Source organism: Cryptotermes secundus, unplaced genomic scaffold, assembly GCF_002891405.2.
Source record: "Cryptotermes secundus unplaced genomic scaffold, Csec_1.0 scaffold171, whole genome shotgun sequence".
In the NCBI taxonomy this organism is placed as follows: Eukaryota; Metazoa; Arthropoda; class Insecta; order Blattodea; family Kalotermitidae; genus Cryptotermes; species Cryptotermes secundus.
In genome coordinates, this window is record NW_019726223.1 from 805,984 (window position 1) to 825,736 (window position 19,753).

Sequence of the window (19,753 nt, forward strand, 5' to 3'; positions counted from 1 at the left end):
AAGCCCACCGTGGGACCCTATTTTAAGCCAGCTGAATTCACTACAAACTCTCTCACCTGTTTTTTTCTTTAAGATTCATTTCAATTCCATCTATGCCTGAATCTTCCAGTAGGTACATCCCCTTCAGGTTTCTGGACTACAATTTTGTACATGATCCTGATCTCTCCCACATTTGCTGCATGCTACATCCACGGGGGAAATGACTTCTCAGAACTTGGTGGGTGCTCTAATTAGTACAAAAGCCCAGGGGAATGACCATCACATGTTGTAAAGAAATTTCCTACATGTACCACTGTTGGGAATGACAGTTATGATGTCTTAAAGGCACTGGATATAGTTTTCTTAAAATAAAGCACTCTGGAACTACATAGACAGCATGTACCCACATCTACTCTCATTTCCAGTCCTGGCCACATGCATCTCGTACACCCCCACTAAGCATCCTAATAATATTTGGTGAAGATTACAGATTATGGAGCAGTTCCTCTTGACAGAACTAAAACAATTTAATGAGGTAATAATGTGTTAATGCTGTATGGGTGTGAAACTTGGTCTCTGACATTAAGGGAGGAGCACAGACTGAGGGTGTCTGAGAACAGGCTCTTAAGGAGAATATTTGGACCGAAGAGAGATGAAGTGACAGGAGGTTGGAGAAAACCGCATAATGAGGAGCTTCATAACTTGTACTACCGCCAAACATAATTAGAATGATAAAGTCAAAGAGGATGAGATGGGCAGGGCATGTAGCACGAATGGGAGGAGAAGCGTGATGCATACAGGATACTGGTGGGATAGCCAGAAGGAAAGAGACCACCACAAGCAAGCCCAAGACTTAGGTGGGTGGACAATATTAAAATGGATCTTAGAGAGAAAGGATGGGATGGTAATGGATTGGACTGATCTGGCTCAGAAAAGGGACAGTGGAGGGCTCCTGTGAACATGTTAATGAATCTTCTGGTTCCATAAAATGCTGGGAAGTGGCTGCACAAATGGCGGCTTCGTAAGAAGGCCTCAGCTCCATGAGTGAAGAATGTGTCAATGCTGTTTTGTGTTAAAACATAATACAACTTAATAAAGAAGGGCCATAGTGGTCCTGTGATGGCTTACAGCATTTTCTGGAAGTTTCTCAATTCGTTCCCAGTCAACAGATGGCCCCTCCTCCTGCAAGAAGCGATGAAACAGTTGTGCAAATCCATTGAGCTCTTTCTCTACAGTTGCCTTTCTGGCATCAGGCACGGTAGCCAACAACTTGTCCAATTCATGCTGCAGCTGAATCTGTGCATCTCGTTTGGTCAGCTCCTTGAACTCTCGTGAGCCAGATGGAACTCTCTGGTGTCCTCGTACCTGCAACAATCAATTGTACTCATTCTTTTCTGCATAGCTATACCTCACAGCTTCCTGCTGTATTTACATATTAGTCTAATGTAAATCTTTTCTGATGTGTAACTTGCATGGTGTAAAGTTATTGTATAAGTTATGTTGTGTAAAGTGTAATGATGATCAGAAGATATGAACTGGAAGGAAATGGTAATCATGTACCATACTTTAAGGTAATATCTTGCAAATTCAAACCCCTCAGAGGATATCTTGTTAATGGGTCAATAACCCAACCCAGGGGCTCACAGATACAAAGCAGGTGTGCTAGCAGTTCTAACTTCATGCAAACAATGACTGAAAAAACTCCGTGGCATGTAGTCTGCAAGTGAACTATACTGACTGAGCGACTGCCGCTTGTCAGCGAAGTTAGTGCAAACTTTAGCGGATAGAGGGTGCCGTGTGGTCAGCGCAACGGATCCCCACGGCCGTTACTCTCGATTTTCTAGGCCGGAGCCGCTATTTCCTTGAAATAGCTCCCCAGTTATCCTCGCAAGGTTGCGTGAACGAAAAAGGGAAGCACCACAATGCTGATTCACTTTGTTCTGGTAGTGTATAATATGCTATCGACTGTCTACTTTTCATGAGTGTCAAACTTGAATCATCGTTATAAGGGATATATAACGCTCTTGACTTGTATTTTGGAAGTGCTTGGTTCGAATCTCTAATGGGACACCATTATCTTGACTGTGGGGTTTTGTGGTTCCATTCAGTCTCTCTGGGGGGCATGCGGTAGCATAGTTGGTTGAGGCACTATGCTACAAGCCGGAAGGTCATGAGTTCAAGACCCGATGAGGTCACTGGACTTTTTTCAATTGACCTAATTCTTCCAGACGCACTATGGCCCTGGGGTCGACTCAGCCTCTAACAGAAATGAGTACCAGGAATATTCTTGGAGGTAAAGGGCAGCCGGCACGTAGGGCTGAAAACCTTGCCGCCATCTATGAGCCAATTGTCTAAAAAATGTGGGAACCTCAACATCTCACAACCCTATGGGTGTCCCCGGCCTGTTACAGGAATACCTTTACTTACTTTTACTCTACTTTCAGTCCCTCTGCGCAAATGTGGATAGTAAGTCGATTAAGCCACACCCACTTCATTCGAAATCCTAAATATGTAATATTCCGCCTCCTTCTTGAATAAGTTCTACCAGAATCTGATCACTACCTGGCGATTTATACCTTTTCAATTTTGCAATAGTACTTTCAACATCAAAAAGGCTGGGATCAGGTATTAATGGCTCAGCTGTATGCATTTCTATCTGCCTAACATCACTGATCCTATGTACATTCAATAACTGAGGGAAGTAGTTCTTCCACCGATTCAAAATGTTGTGGGAATCTGTGAGCTGATCACCAGTCTCAACGTTCACTAAGTTACTTCTAGGTTGGTAACCCCTCTTAAAGTTATTTATTCCTCTGTACAGGTCTCTACTATTCTTGTTCTTGCTGTTCAATGCCAGTTCATCAACTTTGTCTTTCAAATATTCCTTCTTTTTATTCCTGAATTGCCTGCTGGTTTCACGTCTTATATTTTTCAGATTAACCCTATTTATGTTGCTTGGATCCTGTAACCATTGCAGTGTGGCTTATTTTCTTTGGTCTAGTAATTCTGAGCCTCCTTCATCGAACCATGACTTATGCTTCTTCAGGTCATAATAAACTCTCCTTGGCAGAAAATTTTATATACTCTAATAGTTTCCCAAGCTTTATTAACATCCAGATCAGTGTCCAAGTTTTCCAAAGCCACAAGCCTATTTGAGATTTCAACTGCTCTTTACCTTCTATCTCATTTAATTTCTTGAGACCGAACCTCTCCATAAGAACTTGTGCTTTGTTGTTTACTCACTGCCAGTCTTTCCCCAACCTTTGCCACCACCACATAGTGGTCAGTATCACAATCTGCTGCCCTGAATGATTGGACATCAAGTGTACTTGAATGCCGGACATCAAGTATACTTGAATGCCATCTCCTATCTATCAAAATATGGTCGTTTTGATGTGTATCTTCCCATCAGGAGATGTCCAAGTTAATTTATGGATGTTACGATGTGGGAACATTGTACTTTTGACAGTAAGATTTTTTTATTTGGCAAAGTTTACAACTCTAACTCCATTATCATTACTAATTTCATGCAAACTATCATTCCCAATTGTTGGTTTGAAAATGTCTTCCCTCCCTACTTTGGCATTGACATCTCCTAACAACATTTTCATAGGGTACTTCAGGAATTAATCAAATACATGTTCTACTTCTTCATAGAATCTATCCTTTATGTCATCAATCTTATCTTCTGTTGGGGCATGAACATTCATAACAATGATATGACACCAGCGACATTTTGGTATTACATATGATATCCTATCACTAACGAATTCTACCCTCTTAACTGCTGATACGATTCTCTTGTGTACGAAAGAAACTGTACCTAAATCATTATTTTTATTCCCCTTTCCATAGAAAAATGTATATTTGCCTGCTGGTGCGGTGCCACCTACGTCCCATCTGACCTCCTGTACTCCCCCTACATCTAACCTTTATTTTAAGATTTATTTCGCCACTGCCCTGACCGAACCTGCCCTATACATACTTCTGACGTTCCAAGTACCGAATCTTATGACCATTTTCTTTAGCTTAGGTCGTTCATCCAGAGGATCCGTCCAGGTCCGAAGCTTTGTGTTTATTTTCGTAACAAAGTGCTTTTTACGGTGAGGAGTTGTTAGCCCCACGCCCAACCCCAAAGCTGTAGGATCACCCCTTGTCGGCTGTCCGCGACGGATTATTCAATATATTCGCAGCTTCCATCCATACCTGGAGGGCGTCTCCTCCGTCGGCAACCTGAGGACGCGCCTTGCCGTGGTGACAGGGACCCACTTAACATGGACTCAAGACACCTACTTAGAACAAATCTACTTGTGAATGCAGAGATGCTGTAATGATTAGGAAGTGAAGGCGCTGCTATATATACGAAGTAGGCAGGGGGGTGGTGGTTAGGGAGAGCGGACCAATAGCAGCAGTGGAGAGCGATTAAGGCCATATATGGTGTTGTGTGCTAAGGGAGGGGGGGGGGGAAAGGCCAGTGAATCCAGCCATTCACCTGCTCTGAAGATGGAGGCGATACGTTCCTCCGAAACGTCGGCCAAAACGAAGAATACACGGCGCCAAAACCCAGAAGACGACTTCCTTCATAGTCATCGCCGTGAAATCTCAAAACTTACAAATCTACTTATTACTCAATATCATCGGGAGTAGATTGTAAATACGCACTTAATTGAAAAAAAAAAAGAACGTTGGTAGGTAAACCTCAATAGAAGAGATGAAAGGATACCATTACACTGGCGAAGACGTGAACTGGCTAAAAATAGGGTCAAATCAGCAGCTTCTGTACTCATGAAGTCGCATAGTGACAACATATTTCTTGATCATTTGGTTAAATACGGGATGCTCCTCTGCTACTGATTTATTCATTTGTTTAAACGGTGGTCTCAGCATTTCACACTATACGGCATCAAATTGTAGGATCTGTGAACAGCAAACCTTAAGGATGTCTTCTGGCTTTTGACTGACGGGACTGGGAAAAACCATGACAAACCTCAAACATGACAGTCGGTCCCTGGGCAGAGATCAGAATCCGAGACCTCCCGAATATGAAGCTGGAGTGATGTGCGCTCGACAAGGACGTCAAGATCACCTGTCCTCATATCCTTTCACTATGAAATCCTCTTCTCATATACCGGCAACCGCCATGATTTAAAGAAATCGGACGTGTTAGCGCAGTGGTAACGCCCCTGACTCGTATGCCAGTGGTTCTCGATGAGAATCTCATCCGGGACAACGGCTATCCTAAACAAGGGCTTTTATCGCTGTCCTCAGTCCCATCAGGCAAATAACGAAATAATACTTAGACCAGGCCACGAACAACTCCTTCCAAAACCCTTTCCAATTCATCATTTACCTGTTACCCTGTCATTCGACTGTGTAACTACTGTAAAGTCGTAAAATAACACCCATAAAAATGACCTAAAATGTCTTAATTGTGCTGAGAAATAAGTGGCCGAAAACTAGGAGTACCTTTAACAAATGTGGGTCTTTTGCTGTGTAATTTTTATCAAGGATATTGACCCCTTTCCATCCATTTCCCACGACATGTTGAGTGTGTTCATGACACTCGTGTTTCTGCTGATGAAGCACCATGCTGATTGCGGAATTATCAGCTACAAAACTAGACCTGAGGTTTCTTTTCACTTGACAAAACAATCGCTTGTGTGTATATCAAATTCGTCCAGTACGTTCAAAATCTGTGTCGTTTTAAATAGTAACTATAAGCAATGAGGAAAAGAAAATTATTTCGGTAACAACGTAACCACGTAAAAAGGCACTGCGGCAATAAACACTTCACATCTACGACAATATCGTCCACTCTTAACTCCTGGCACAAAAACACTTGAACTAATGGGTAGATAATTATAATATGAATGTGATATTACTTCCGTTATCAACTTGTACCGAAATCAACTTCTCAGAAACAGAAGTGGCGTGAAAAAAAAATATCATTCGGTAATGTAACACAATGAATTCATAACCTTACGAACATTATTTCACACAATATCGCAAATAAATACAAATGATATGCCAAAATGAAAATATCGACGTAACAGCTTCACAGATATCGATACGTCCAAGGAAAACGCAACAATGTAAAAACACAGAGAACCCTATTCTGTGTCGGAAACTTGACAAATGCCGTAGTTTAAGGCGAAGACTGAGTCGCGGCTGCTATCTGCTCGACTGTGGCTAGCTATTTACACAAAACCGAAAGAACACGCCCCTTTCCCCCACCCTTCTAACCTTCGCATATGCCAGTCATGGAATGTGGAAACTATGACTGTATGCGTGTTATGCACGCATAGATGAGTATGATGAAACCTCCTAGCGGCGGACCAGAAATGTTTTGGGAATATAATTAAGACTGAATATCCATCAGCAGAGATAACTCAGTGGATCTTAATTATCAGAGAAAGTAGGGCCTTCCTATGACAAATGCCTCAGCAAAGTTACGGCTATGTAAAATGAGAACTGTGACTAAAGTAAGTGTCACAACTAATACACTATCGCGATTGATGAGTGTTTTATTTCTTGTAATCGATTAATCGCTCAATGCACATGACCTCACGTCATTAGTTCAGAATGCAGAAGCCTGTTTCAGATTAATTCACTTAATATAACTGATTATTCGATTTTGTTTAACGTATATTTCTGTTACTCAAAAGGTTTATCATATTTTCAAAATTAAATTGCTCACAGCAATTCATTGCAACCGACGAAACGTCGTCACAAAAGTTAGTTCTAGCCACAACGCTTGGATATGGTCTACGATTTATATTTGTGAAGTGTCTGCTTCGTGTTTCGGTTGAGGCGCTGGGCATCCTGAGAATTTTCACGGCTTTCTATAGTCCATGCAGGCGAATGCCACGTCAGTGCTTTCAAAATAGGCCACGACTTCTTTCTCCTTAATCCTACCCAATCTACCTTACGAAAACATTGTTGTGGCTCATTCGTCGCTCAGTGATTTCTCCAGCTGAAGAAAAAAAAATACGGTGGCTTTAGTCTGCAAGCGAACTATACCGACCGAGCGACCTCCGCTTGTTGGCGAAGTTAGTGCCAACTTTAGAGGATAGAGGGTGTCACGTGGTCAGGGCAACAAATCCCCACGGCCGTTAATCTCGGTTTTCTAGACCGGAGCCGCTACTTCCTTCAGATAGCTCCTCAGTTATCCTCACGAGGCTGAGAGGACCCCGTTCCAGACGGACCACTTCTCGGAAAAACTGGTAGCGTCGGGACTCGAACCCGAGACCTCTGGATCTGTAGCCAGGAACTCTGACCACTAGATCACAGAGGCGGGCAGAAAGATCAATAATAGCATGTAAAAACAGGATGGACGTTCCAAATGTCAATACAGACGCACTGTTAAGTTCGAATTATTCTCAAACTGCTTCAAGGACGTCTTCGAGGGTGCGTCATCATCAGACAGTGTCGTAGATCTCTACGTAATTATTAGAAAGTAAACAGGCTGCATTTTCAACACATTATCGGAACCGAAGTCGCCATACCGGAGATCTCGTTGAAGACGCAGGAACTTTTCTTCCGCTAGCTTGCCTACTCAAGGTACTGCGTACTCGTAGATGATGTTCGACACAAATAATAAATCAAACACGGGATTTCGCAGGACAAATAGATTTTTGTACCTAACAAAACGTTGCCACAACTGTACGAAGTCGTATAGCTTTTATCTGACACAATTCATAATGTGATAAGTCCAACTGGGATGGCTCAATCGTTAAAGTGAATAGAAATATGCTGAATGACCGTTCGATTAACGGCATAAACAGATTTCTCTCTTGGCCACACAGATGTGAAACTTCGTCTCTTATTAAGTAAAGTGCACTGACTGAAGGCGAAGAATACTGCCTTTTCGTTTGTGATGCCGTGGCATTAGTCAGCATGATGCAGCAGCAAGACTTTAACACATTTATGCAGAATTGCGACAGTTTTGCTTAGTGCAGGTGTTCCTGCACGTGGAGAACTATTGTGTTGGCAACCCTGCACGACAACGTTGGAACCTAATCTGTCTCTAAACAACATCTAAACAACAAATGATTTAATTAGTCAGTTTTGAGTGTTAAACCGAATTCGTGCTTCTATACCAGTGAAATTAGCATATTCCTCACCTCATTATGACTGCATAAAGTATGTTCACGTTGCTCAAAATCTTTCATGATCTCGACGGAAAACAACAAGGAAAATACCGTTATATTGCGTAATTCCCGTTAAAATACAACGGGAAGGCCAATTTGTTACATTAACTTTCGTACTTTTGTCCTTTCCCTCCTTTCTTTCGCAATCCTTTTCCATCTCATTTATTTGTCAGTCCTATCGTCATTCTTTTCGCCCTTTCTTCCTCCCTCTCCTTTGTTTAGGTAAATATCGTTCATAATATGACATTACAAAAGAACAAGAATGTAAAATATCAGGCATACTACGAGTTACCCCGCAATTGGACATTACCTTCAGCCAGCTCAACCCCACTGTCGTGAAATAAGACCTCGAGGCGTATTCTTGTGACGTCATTTTATTACTCAACGACGCAACTACAATTCAATTTAACTATAACACAAAATGTTGAAAAAGTCGTTTCACAGTCAGTCCTTTCGTGTTAACAACTGTCATTAGAATGTAGACCTGTCGAACTGTCCATCTCTCCGTGCTGGCTAACCACTGGCTTCTGTCTACACCCAAGTCCAAGTCCAAGTTATTCTGTCTACACCACTCAATGTATCTTCTTATATAACCTAGAGTCGGACCTATAGAAAACATATCACTGTCCGTATTGCTGCAGACTTTGCCTAGCACCGACCGTTTACTCAGCCGTTACTAGGCAGCGAATGGTTTCTAGCTTGCGATTAGCTAGCACACGCCACATATTGTTGTAAACCTTACATAGCAACAACTGATTACTCGCCGTTGCTAAGCAATGGTACCTGAGCTGTCACTGTGGAGTTTCCGGCGTAACGTCGTTACTGCCCGGTAAATAATATGCAACAGCTAGTAGAGAAAACGCATATGCAGTCGTGGTTCATAAGTCAAGGAATTAAAGGGGAAAGAAGTCACAATTTCCAACACCCATTAACTCTTCTAAGAACCATTTCAGCCTACTTTACTTATAATTAAAAGAATGAAAGTAGGCTTATTCGATGTCCATGGTGCCTGTGAATCCCCTCTACTAACTTTTGAATGCCTCAACCAATCTTTATGGAACCTGGTATATAAATCATGGCACCTGAGCCCATCTCAACGGTGTTTTTTTCCTAAATCCATCCCATCAGTCTGTGTGTGTCTGTATGTGTATCCCTCCTATCGTTTTTAGGAAAAGGCTCGGTAAAGTGTATTCCTTATTTCATTGCCAGGCAACGGCTCGGTAAACACGCTCCCGCGGCAAAGAATACACGCAACGATAGAAGAATTGCTGGATGCGTGTGTCTGTGGATCCCCATATCGTTGCAAAACTCGGTGAAAAAGCTCCCGCGGCAATAAAATTTTTAGGGGTGTCGTTTTCTATGCGGTCCATGTCACATCAACGGAAAGTAGACGATTAGTTCTTCCCAGAACTTCTTGCAATCATATCCTATCTACGCTTAGGGCACTCCTACTTCGTATTTGGAAGGCCTCGAGCATGGATCTCGGCTATCTGGAACTGAGGTTTTCGTGGCTTTCCCCAGAAGCTCCGGACAAATGTCGATAGAGAATCTTAAAATAGGAGACGACTGCTTCCTTCCACAGCCTGCCGAATTCAATGCTTCACAACAACAGTACTATTTAATCTATATAGCTACGTCCATGGTGCAGAGTCGTTGTTCAGAAGCGAACAGTCGCTCAGCTACATAAGATACTCCATGCCTTTTATGTAATTCGAAGGTTTATTACCGTATTCACAACAGCACGTTAGGGGTCTTTATCAGCTTCTCATCCTCCTATCCTATTTCGTTAAGACAACTCCACTCAATCGCCAGTCACGGTAGCCGAGCGGTCTAAGGCATAAATTGTCTTCGCTCGGAAGCCGGGATCGTGGGTTCGGATCCCACACAAGGGATGGATATTTTGTATGTGTATGTGTTGTCCTGTATTTAGGAAGAGTCCTTGCAAAGAGCTGATCACTCGTCCTGCCGTCTGTAAAATGGTCAAAGGAACAGAAAATCAGAGGCCAGAGCCCTAGAGCCAGTCTAAAAAAGTCTATATAATCACCGCATTTATGCCCACGTCTCCAAAACGCTATCTTCTCTTCAGGCGTCTGACTAAAATTTTGCATGCATTTATAATCATTCAATTCGGCAGCGTCAAAACCCCTGATTATTTTTATAGCTAGATAACCTCAACGGTTGATAATAACTTCATAAAGTAGTGGACTGAAATCACAGTAATAATTGCAGAAGAAGCCGGGGAAATAACAATATATCAATAAAACAGTTTCTATTTATTGTAATTTTCGGCTTTGGAACGGTTTCCGTTGCTTATTTATTTTTAAATAAGTGAATTAATTAATAATTAAGTAATTTTTTCCAGCCTGATACATGGACCGCATATTTCATCCTCCTTGGGTACACAGGTGATGCAATTTTCAAAGCCAAGAATGGAATTAACGCATAGAATTGTTTGGAATACGAAATAAAGATTGACATCTGATATCTTCGTGTCAGTTGCAACGAGTTCGAGGGAAGGCCGACAGAGGGGCCACTTGATGGCTTAATGATGGCCGTCAGCACGCGTTGCTTCTCTATATTATGGCCACATTTTCGTCTGCATCGTTTAGCTGTCAGTAATCACTGAACTGCATGATACGTAATTTTCTGAATGAATTGCTTTCGTGAAGGATAACACTAATTACGTCTATTTGTAACTTCAACCGCCATTTTTTATTGATCTTCAAATGGGCAACACGCATTCACTTATTTAAAAACAAATAAGCAACGAAAACCGTACCAAAGCCGAAAATTACAATAAAAAGAAACTGTTTTATTGATATGTTGTTATTTGCCAGGCTTCTTGTGCAATTATTACTGTGATTTCGGTCCACTACTTTATGAAGTTATTATCAGCTGTTGAGGTTATCTAATCAGGAGTTTTGACGCTGACGAATTGTATGATTAGTGAATGACGAATTGAAAAGACTGCGGAGGAAGCCACCACCGTGGCTTAATTTAAGGTACTACCCTGGTATTTGCCTAAGCAAAACCACGAAAAGCCTCAGTGAGGATTGCCGTAACCCGAGAGTACTCGAAGAAGCAGGAGCGCTAGCCACCCGAATGCAGCAATCGCTGACAATTACGTGGATCTTAGAAGCAGGGCCATATTTATCTCATGAAGGGAAACTTACACAGTTCGAAACCTAATGTAATGAAAATGGCTCTAAGCAGATCAGTGGTACCAACAGAACTGTAAAATTTTCCCGCAATCGTGTAACGGCGGAGCCGTGTAAGAGACAGTTGCAGCGTCCGATTGGTTTTCTCAAAGCACTCGATCATATCCCGACCAGGCAACTGCAACTCGTGGGTTTTCGAAGGCAGTGCCGAGTCTGTATTAGCCTTCCGAAGCCTGAGTTCAGTCTCAATAACGCACGAGAATCCAGTTTTAACATTGCGGGCAACACTGTCTCCATGACCACTAATCGGTTAATGCTGTTTACTGTAAGAATCATACGATACACCTAACTACACTGTGTGGAGAAGAAACAAAATTGTTTAATGTTAAAGCAGGTTGTACATATAGATTATCACTGTCCTTCAGAAGGTTAAACGCTTCCATTGCCTGGTCAGCATTCGTCCGGTCAAGTACCAAACCAAATCTATCATTCAGCAACGCATAAACAAAAGCTACTATTGCGTCTGCCCGGATGTTGCTCCCGAACAAATGTCTGCGTACGGAAGAAAAATTTCACGCGTCCAGAATAACTCTTGTTTGACCTTCGGCTTCGTGTTGTGCCAACGCCCCTTACTTTTCTAAAAATAGCGCGGAGAAAGTGAAAGAAAACAACCCTTAAACCACAATGGTAACTATATGAACGACCTGCTGTATTATTTTAAAAATTTTATATTTTACCCACACAGTGTATGTATACGTTTCTTATGATTCTCGCAATAAACAGCGGTTATTTTTCTAAACAGCATTAACCGGCTGGTCGCCGTAATGTTTTCCCTGACATAGAAACTGAACATTTACGATGTAAACATGTACGATGATGTACATCACCATCATCATCATCATCATCATCATCATCATCAGTAATCTGTCAAGACGACAGGTCCACAGTCTCTTCCAAAACAAATCCTCCACTTAATGCGATCTAGAGCTTTCTCCTTCAAATGACAGTATCCTCTTCTGTCCCCAAGGTCATCCAGCATCTTCTTCTTCTTCCTCGTCTTCTTGTCACTTCTATCCGCCCCTCTATCTTTCCTTCGATAACTTCTTTTAGAAGGCAGTTTCTGCGTAAAACATGACCAATTCAATATTATTCAGAGAAAAACTATGCTCCAAAAAGAACTATGTAATAGTGACATTACAAATTCGTATTTAGCCTTCATAATACAAAGCTGGTAAATGTTTGTCTCAGTCAGGCAACATGACTTGCAGCGTTGGTAGTGGCCCACAATTACGTCACGGCAAAACGTCATTGTCAATGTCAAAGATAATGGGAACACAAATGTCTTTTGTTTGCTCTAAGCAGTTATATGAAACGGAATGACACAGCAGATCTCACAATTATGGGCGCTAACTCGTGGCTCACTGCTCATCAAACGACGCTGTCAGCAGCTCGGATTAGAGGCTCATAGCGTCGAATGGTAATATGACAGTAATGAATTGGAAGGGACTGGGAAGGAAGTTCTCGTAGCATAAATTAAGGTGCTATTCCGGCATCTGTCTTGAGGGTCTAAGTAAACCCACAAAAAATCTTACGTCATTCGGTGTTCTGGCGAAGATTCGTACCGAAAATCGCCCAGGCCAACTGTGATACAGCGGTAAAATACCACTGGTGAGAGATCACAGAAATAGGCCAACCCATAAAAGTTACATGCGTTCAAGTCTTGGCATATTTATTTACTTATTTATTTTATGATAAGGAAGCGGTCGTAGATCCGTTTTGGATACTGTCACGCGTATGAGAGACTACGGACGGGGTTTCGATTGGTAATTGGAGTTATTAACATTTACTGTTAGTAACTACAAGCAACTCGATGATGTGAATCTACTGGGTGATAATGTAGATACCATAAAGAAAAACACACAAACTTTAACTGACGCAAGTAAAGAGGTTGGTCTAGAAGTAAACACAGAAAACGAAGTATATGTTGCTGTCTCGTCACCAAAATGCAGGGCAAAATCATGATATAAAGATAGGAGACAGATGTTTTGAAAAAGTGGCACACTTCAGATATTTGGGAACGACGATATCAAATCAAAACTTGATCGGGGAGGAAATTAAGAGGAGGTTAAACTCGGGTAATGCTTGCTACCATTCAGTCCAGAACCTTTTGTCTTCTCGTCTGCTGTCCAAAAACATAACAATTAGAATATACAAAACTATAATTTTCCCCGTGGTTCTGTATTGGAGTGAAACTTGGTCTCTGACATTAAGGGAGGAACACAGACTGAGGGTTTTTGAGAACAGAGTGTTAAGGAGAATTTTTGGACCGAAGAGAGATGAAGTGAAAGGAGGCTGGAGAAAACTGCATAATGAGGAGCTTCATAACTTGTACTCTTCGCGAAGTGTAATTAGAATGATCAAGTCAAGGAGGATGAGGTGGCCAAGGCATGTAGCAGGAATGGGGGAGAAGACGAAAGCATATAGGATATTGGTGGGTAAACCAGAAGGAAAGAGACCACTGGGAAGACCAAGGAGTAGGTTGGTGGACAATATTAAAATGGATCTTAGATAGGATGGGAAGGTATGGATTGGAATGATCTGGCTCAGGATAGGGACCAGTGGAGGGCTCTTGTGAACACGGTAATGAACCTTCGGGTTCCATAAAATGCTGGGAAATTCTTGAGTAGCTGCAGAATTGGCAGTTCCTCCCTCTCTGACGAGAGGACGGGTATGTCTTTTGTGTATACTACTGGTCCTTCCCAGCGCAGTCATTCTCGGGTCCGAGTCCCTTGGTAACCGAGACCATATTTTACTGTCTCAGATTTGAGACTTCCTTTTTCGTCGCCTCCTACCACTCGCAAGGTCACGGTGAAGATATTCGAACCCGCCTCCACATGGGTCTCTAACTCTAGACTTGCCCTGCTTATAACACCTCGGCACGGACCGCACAGAAAGCACCTCCCAACAGCTCTTCTATTGTTGTGTCACGTATGTTGCATGGATCGCGAAGAGAACGCCGCTTCTCAGTCCACTGGTGCGTGTTAGAAATCTGTTATGGCCATTACCAAGCGACGGTCATTGTTTAAAGAATCATTAATTAGCAACGGGTCTACATGGAGGTATTGAGGAAAAGCATGAGAAATTTTATTCAAAATAGACTGTTCCCGTTTCGAGATCTCAGCCTATGGCCTCCTTAATATAACCCAGGAGAGCTAACTCACCCGAAAGCAAAGTTCAGCTCAACTTTTCTTCGATTTTTCCTAAACACTGAACTGAAAGACAAACATGGGAAAATATAGAAATGCTTACATTCAAGAGTCCCTTCGAATAAAATACAATTAAATTATTGAACAACGAAATCTTAACATATGGTGCTTAAAAAAGTGCGAGAGAGAAGTTAAATCTTTTGTTTTTCCTTGTGATACGAAACATTGTGACGGTCTGATACTCTTATGAAAGAAGTCTCGTCCGTTGTTTTAACAAAGTTTCGAAAAATTCTAAAATGGTCGAAGCTCGAAACAGGCTGCAGAAGAAAAATTATGAATAGTCTCGGAAAAAATAATGAATTACAGAGCTGCACAATGGCTGCCCGTTGTAATCACTATGTATACTGATACAATAACATAAGTTGACAGAGCCCTTTAAAAATTGTAACTTATCTAAGCACAATTTCAAAATTCAGTCCCGACCTCGAAGAAATACGTACACTGCGTCTCCAATACAAAGACCAATTAGTTATGTTATTTAGGGACACATCGCTATTCAAGTCCCTCCAGGTGATTTCTGGGATAAAAGCTGAAAACAGGCCACGACCGTTTCCATCCCTGTTCTTCTAAACCTACAACCATCCTATAGTTCCCTCCTGCACTGCTGGTTATCAGCCGATGTGTAAATCAAGAAACATACAAATGTAATAATGTTACATAACAAGAGAGTTTACCATCTACATGAACACGAGCTGAACATTCCTGAATTTCATGAACCATTATCTCGAAGATAAGATCTGCTAACACGTGAACAGGACCTAGGAGGTAGTGATGATCACTGTTTGAAGTATATATCTACAGCTTACGGACCAACCAGGGCTTAGCAGGGCATGCCTTGTGGCGATTACAGACTTCCTGACTAACTAAGCAGTCAGTCGGAGAAATATGTCAACTATTACAGCCTGCTATAAATTACTGTATCAGTTGACAGAGCAAGCCTATCACTAGGCCTCTCTACACGTGGCAAGCAATATTTCCGCCCATGGCGTGATGTTCAAGGCTTGTCCTGCGTCATACCTGGAGGCCATGGAACAAACATCTCCGCATGACCATCCTTACTCCACAGAGGCCTTGTTAACGAGTAAGCAGACCTCCAGGGACAGTATTTACGCACGGGGAGAAAGAGTGAAATCGATTCTAGGCTCCGGGATGTCGCGTTTTGAAAAATGTGACTCATGAGGAGAGTGAACATTAACATAAATATTTACAGGATTACTAATGAAACCTTCAGTTTAGGCAGGCTCATCGTCGCCTCGTCGTCCCGCAGCACACCGCACAACTTTGTTACTTGGGTTGTCTGTTCCGCAAGAAGTGTCTCACAGCCTTGTCAAGGCCGGCAACGCAGGTATGTTGCAAGGGGCAGGGAGACACAACTAGGACGTTAAAAAAATTCTATCAACGGCGTTAAACCTTCGGGTTATTTAACGTGGATCTTAGGGAAATTGGTTGTGAGAAGGAGATGTGGCTCAGGACCGTGTCTAATGTTGGGCTTTGATGTTAGCAGTGTTGAAGCTTTGGGTTCTGCTGGTAGACAGCGGTAGTAGTAGTAGTAGCAGCAGCAAATGTTCTGCTTCGTATTAAGGAGATCTTGTGTTGAAATCTTGACCAAAGACCGCCTATTCTGACTTGAGGCTTCTGCGGTTTTCCTCAGTCCCTGCAGGTAAATGCCGGGGTAGTGACTTAAATTAAATGAAGGAACATCGGATATATCAGCACCCGTGTGACTTGGCAGGCGGCCGAATGTCCGACACGATAGTCCCACACCTTCATGTTGGAGAGCCCTTTTGGACCAAAGTGTGTTTCGCCAGAACAAATCATGTCATTTTACTCTGCATGGTTGTAGCAGTCTTTATACAGAATGCCTCTGGAGGAAAGGTCAATATTCTGGGAGGTCACAGTATCGGTCATTCCAAACAGAAACGTGTCGTATTCCGAACGGTTTCCCTGTACCGTTCCAAAATTGTTGATACGAAAGATATTACGTACTGTTTCTAATACCTATATTTATTGTTCAAGTGACGAAGTTCGTAGTTTACCTAGTATAATACATTTTCAAAAATTCCACCGTTAACATCAATGCTCTTTGCAACTCGTATGAGGACATTGCGTGTTGCTCGTCTGTAAAGTGAAACACCTCCATCTCGGAAACCGTTCGGAATAGGGCACATGTACATATACATTTTATTTTTGCTCAGAATGACAAATACTATGGCCTTCCAGATTTGTTATCTTTCCTCCTGCGTCAGTCTGTATGAACAGTCCATGCATCAAATTCATTTTCCTGTGTAGACAGCTGTTTTAATCACGTGTAACAATTAGCTGATACTCTGCGCTCTGATAGTAATGTTTTTCTTTTACTTCCTGTTTCGTCATCTGTTAACAGTACGACTGCTACTCTTATTCAAACCTGATAAATATACGTGGGGAGAGGTAAAATATATGGGTGAGGGGAAATGAAGTAATTCTTGTGATAACATTTACGTCATAGTGCTCAGTGGCGGACTGTTATCAATCATCTGTAATTCTGTTTGATCGCATTCATACGCTGCAGTATCATGAACACAGTGGAAAAGAAAAAGTGAAGAGACGATACGTGCACCTACTGAATCTGATATCCTAGTGTTCAGTGACGGATTCGTTTCCAGCATATGCTTCTTGCTGTTTTCGCAGTGCTGTGATCCACGATCAGTACGGCAGGGCATTCGAAACGCGCGTTTGTCAGTTGATTTTGCATGTTCACAACATGATGCTGAAGAGGACAATGAAGATTTCGAGCGGAGCCACCAAATTCCCTCTGATTGGGCAGACGTGCACCAGTTTGTGGGAGAACAAAATATGCTCCCAACATTTCTGAAAATTCACAGCCTCTTGAGTTTTATTTTTTTTCAGACCATTTTGGCAGTAACTGTACATAAGACCAGCCGCTACATGCAGTAAGACTCCCAAGCAAGAAATAAACCGGATACAGGATACCCTCGTTACAACGTGCCTGGATATAACGGACACTATCTGGCTGTGTACACTTGGGAATTTTTAAAGATGTTGAGACGCTAAGAGACCGCCTTTGTGGTCTAGTGGTCGTTGTTCCTGGCTAGAGATCCAGAGGTCCGGGTTCGATTCCCGGCGGTACCAGATTTTCTGGGAAGTAGTGGCTCTGGACCGGGGTCCACTCAGCCTCGTGAAGATAACTGAGGAGCTATTTCAAGGAAATAGGGGCTCCGGTCTAGGAAACCGAGATTAACGACCGTGGGGATCCGTTGCGCTGAACACGAGATACCCTCTATCCGCAAAAGTTGACACTAACTTCGCCGACAAGCGGCGGTCGTTCGGTCGGTATTGTTCGCTTGCGGACTACAAACCACGGTGTTTTTTTTCTGTTTTCTTTATTTTGAGACGCTAAGAAGGTTTTGTAGTTAGAGAACCATTTAAAATAAAAAAAAGAACTCCAATATAAAAACCTTTATGTAATGACATTGTGTTTCCGTGTTTATTTCGTGTATTGACTATATATCCTATGGTGTACTCCCGTTAATACCTTTTTACTCGGTTATAGCAGATATTGGCGATAACGGACCCCCCCTCCATTAGTCCGTTACAATGATGGTTTACTGTATTTCAATCCTAGTTAAGAGGCATGAGAATCTACATACATTTCTTGCAATTATAGTGCAAAGAGGTCACGATCACAAACCAAGAATTAAGCTGTACTGGACCTAAGTCGAAATCTGCCATTTTCCTTTGTAATCCAGTGTGATGACACGTAATCGTTTTCTCAAGATTCTGAAATACTGGCATTTCGCGAATAATCAGAACGCACCAAACGGATAGAGAAGATTCTGATTGCGATAGATTACGGAAAATAAAATAAACGCTTGACGTTCTAAACTCAGAATTGTCAGAACTGTATCATCCAATAGAACATATGATAGTAAGTAAGTAAGTAAGTAAGGTAAAGTTATCCCTGTAACAGGCCGTGAAGGCCCATAGGGTTGTGAGACATTGAGGGTCCCACATTTTCTAGACAAAGATGGCAGTAAGGTTGTCAGCCTTACGCGCCTACCGCGCTTTACTCTCCAGGAAAATTATTTAATTAATTCCTGGTACTCATTTCTGTTAGAGGTTGAGTCGACCTCAGGGCCATAGTGCGGCTGGAAGGATTAGGTCAACTGAAAAAAATCCAATGACCTCATCGGGACTTGAACCCGTGACCTTCCGTCTTGAACTTATGATAGTGGACGACGTAATCATAAACTTCAAAGGGAAAGTCATCTTTCAGTAATACAGAAACACACACATACACCCACGCAAACGTAAAGACATTTGGTACAAAATGTATAAGCTTTATAATAGTTCTGGTTACACATGCAACATGAGTGTGTACTTGGGAAAACAAAGAAACCTGCCTAGAACAGATGTCACACACGTGGAGCGATACTGGGAATGGTTTGGAAAACTGAAGCAGTTGGTCACAAAAATATTCGTGGAAAATTACTTCACCTCGCCGAAAATTTTTCAGAGATCTACACGACAGGGTAATAAATGTATGGGGTACACTTCGTCACAAGAGGAAGGAGATGCCGCCTAATTTCAGTCCTAAACACGTACGAATGAAAACAGGAGACACTGCGTCCAGAGTGTGATGAAACCTATGGGCTGTGTTAGAAGGACAAACGAGAAGTTTACGACAATTCCAACATTCACATTCCACCTGCGGAAGATAACTTCATGGAAGGTGGGAAAGCTGTGAAGCCCCTGACCATCGAAGAGTATACAACCCACGTTGACGTGCTTGACGAAAAGGTGCACAGGTACATAACCTGGAAATGGACGCAAGGTCTTCTTCCATTTATCAGATTTATTTGATAGATAAAAAGAAGGTAAAATTGTCCGTGTGCTCAACCAATTAAGCACCACGCCATGAAGGCGCATGGGGGAGTGAATGTATAGATCCATGTTTCCTTTACCTCGGCACTAGCTGAAGGTGAGTGGTCAGCTTCACTCCCCGGCAACTTTACGCTCGGTACACATTAGATAGGAGGTTGGGTGGACCCCAGAGCTGGTCTGGACGATTTGGAGAAAAGAAAATTCTTGACCTTACCGGGACTCAAACTCCGACCCCTCAGTCGTTCTGCCCGTAGCCAGTCTCAATACCGACTATGCTACCCCGGCTCCTTTTGTTAGATCTAACTATTCTGAATTC

At 42.3% G+C, this 19,753-nt stretch overlaps 1 protein-coding gene across 4 annotated transcripts in view; it reads right to left on the reverse strand.

Moving 5' to 3' along the window:
• Positions 1-19,753, reverse strand: part of LOC111863910 (UTP--glucose-1-phosphate uridylyltransferase) — a 53,841-nt gene that overhangs the window by 15,227 nt on the left and 18,861 nt on the right. For 3 of the 4 annotated variants that reach the window (XM_023850727.2, XM_023850728.1, XM_023850726.1), the window contains exon 2: positions 1,108-1,344. In XM_023850727.2, the coding sequence (XP_023706495.1) occupies positions 1,108-1,344 (237 nt within the window). Of the gene's footprint in view, positions 1-1,107; positions 1,345-5,445; positions 6,156-19,753 lie in introns of those variants that run through there. The other variant, XM_023850724.2, reaches the window with a different exon arrangement.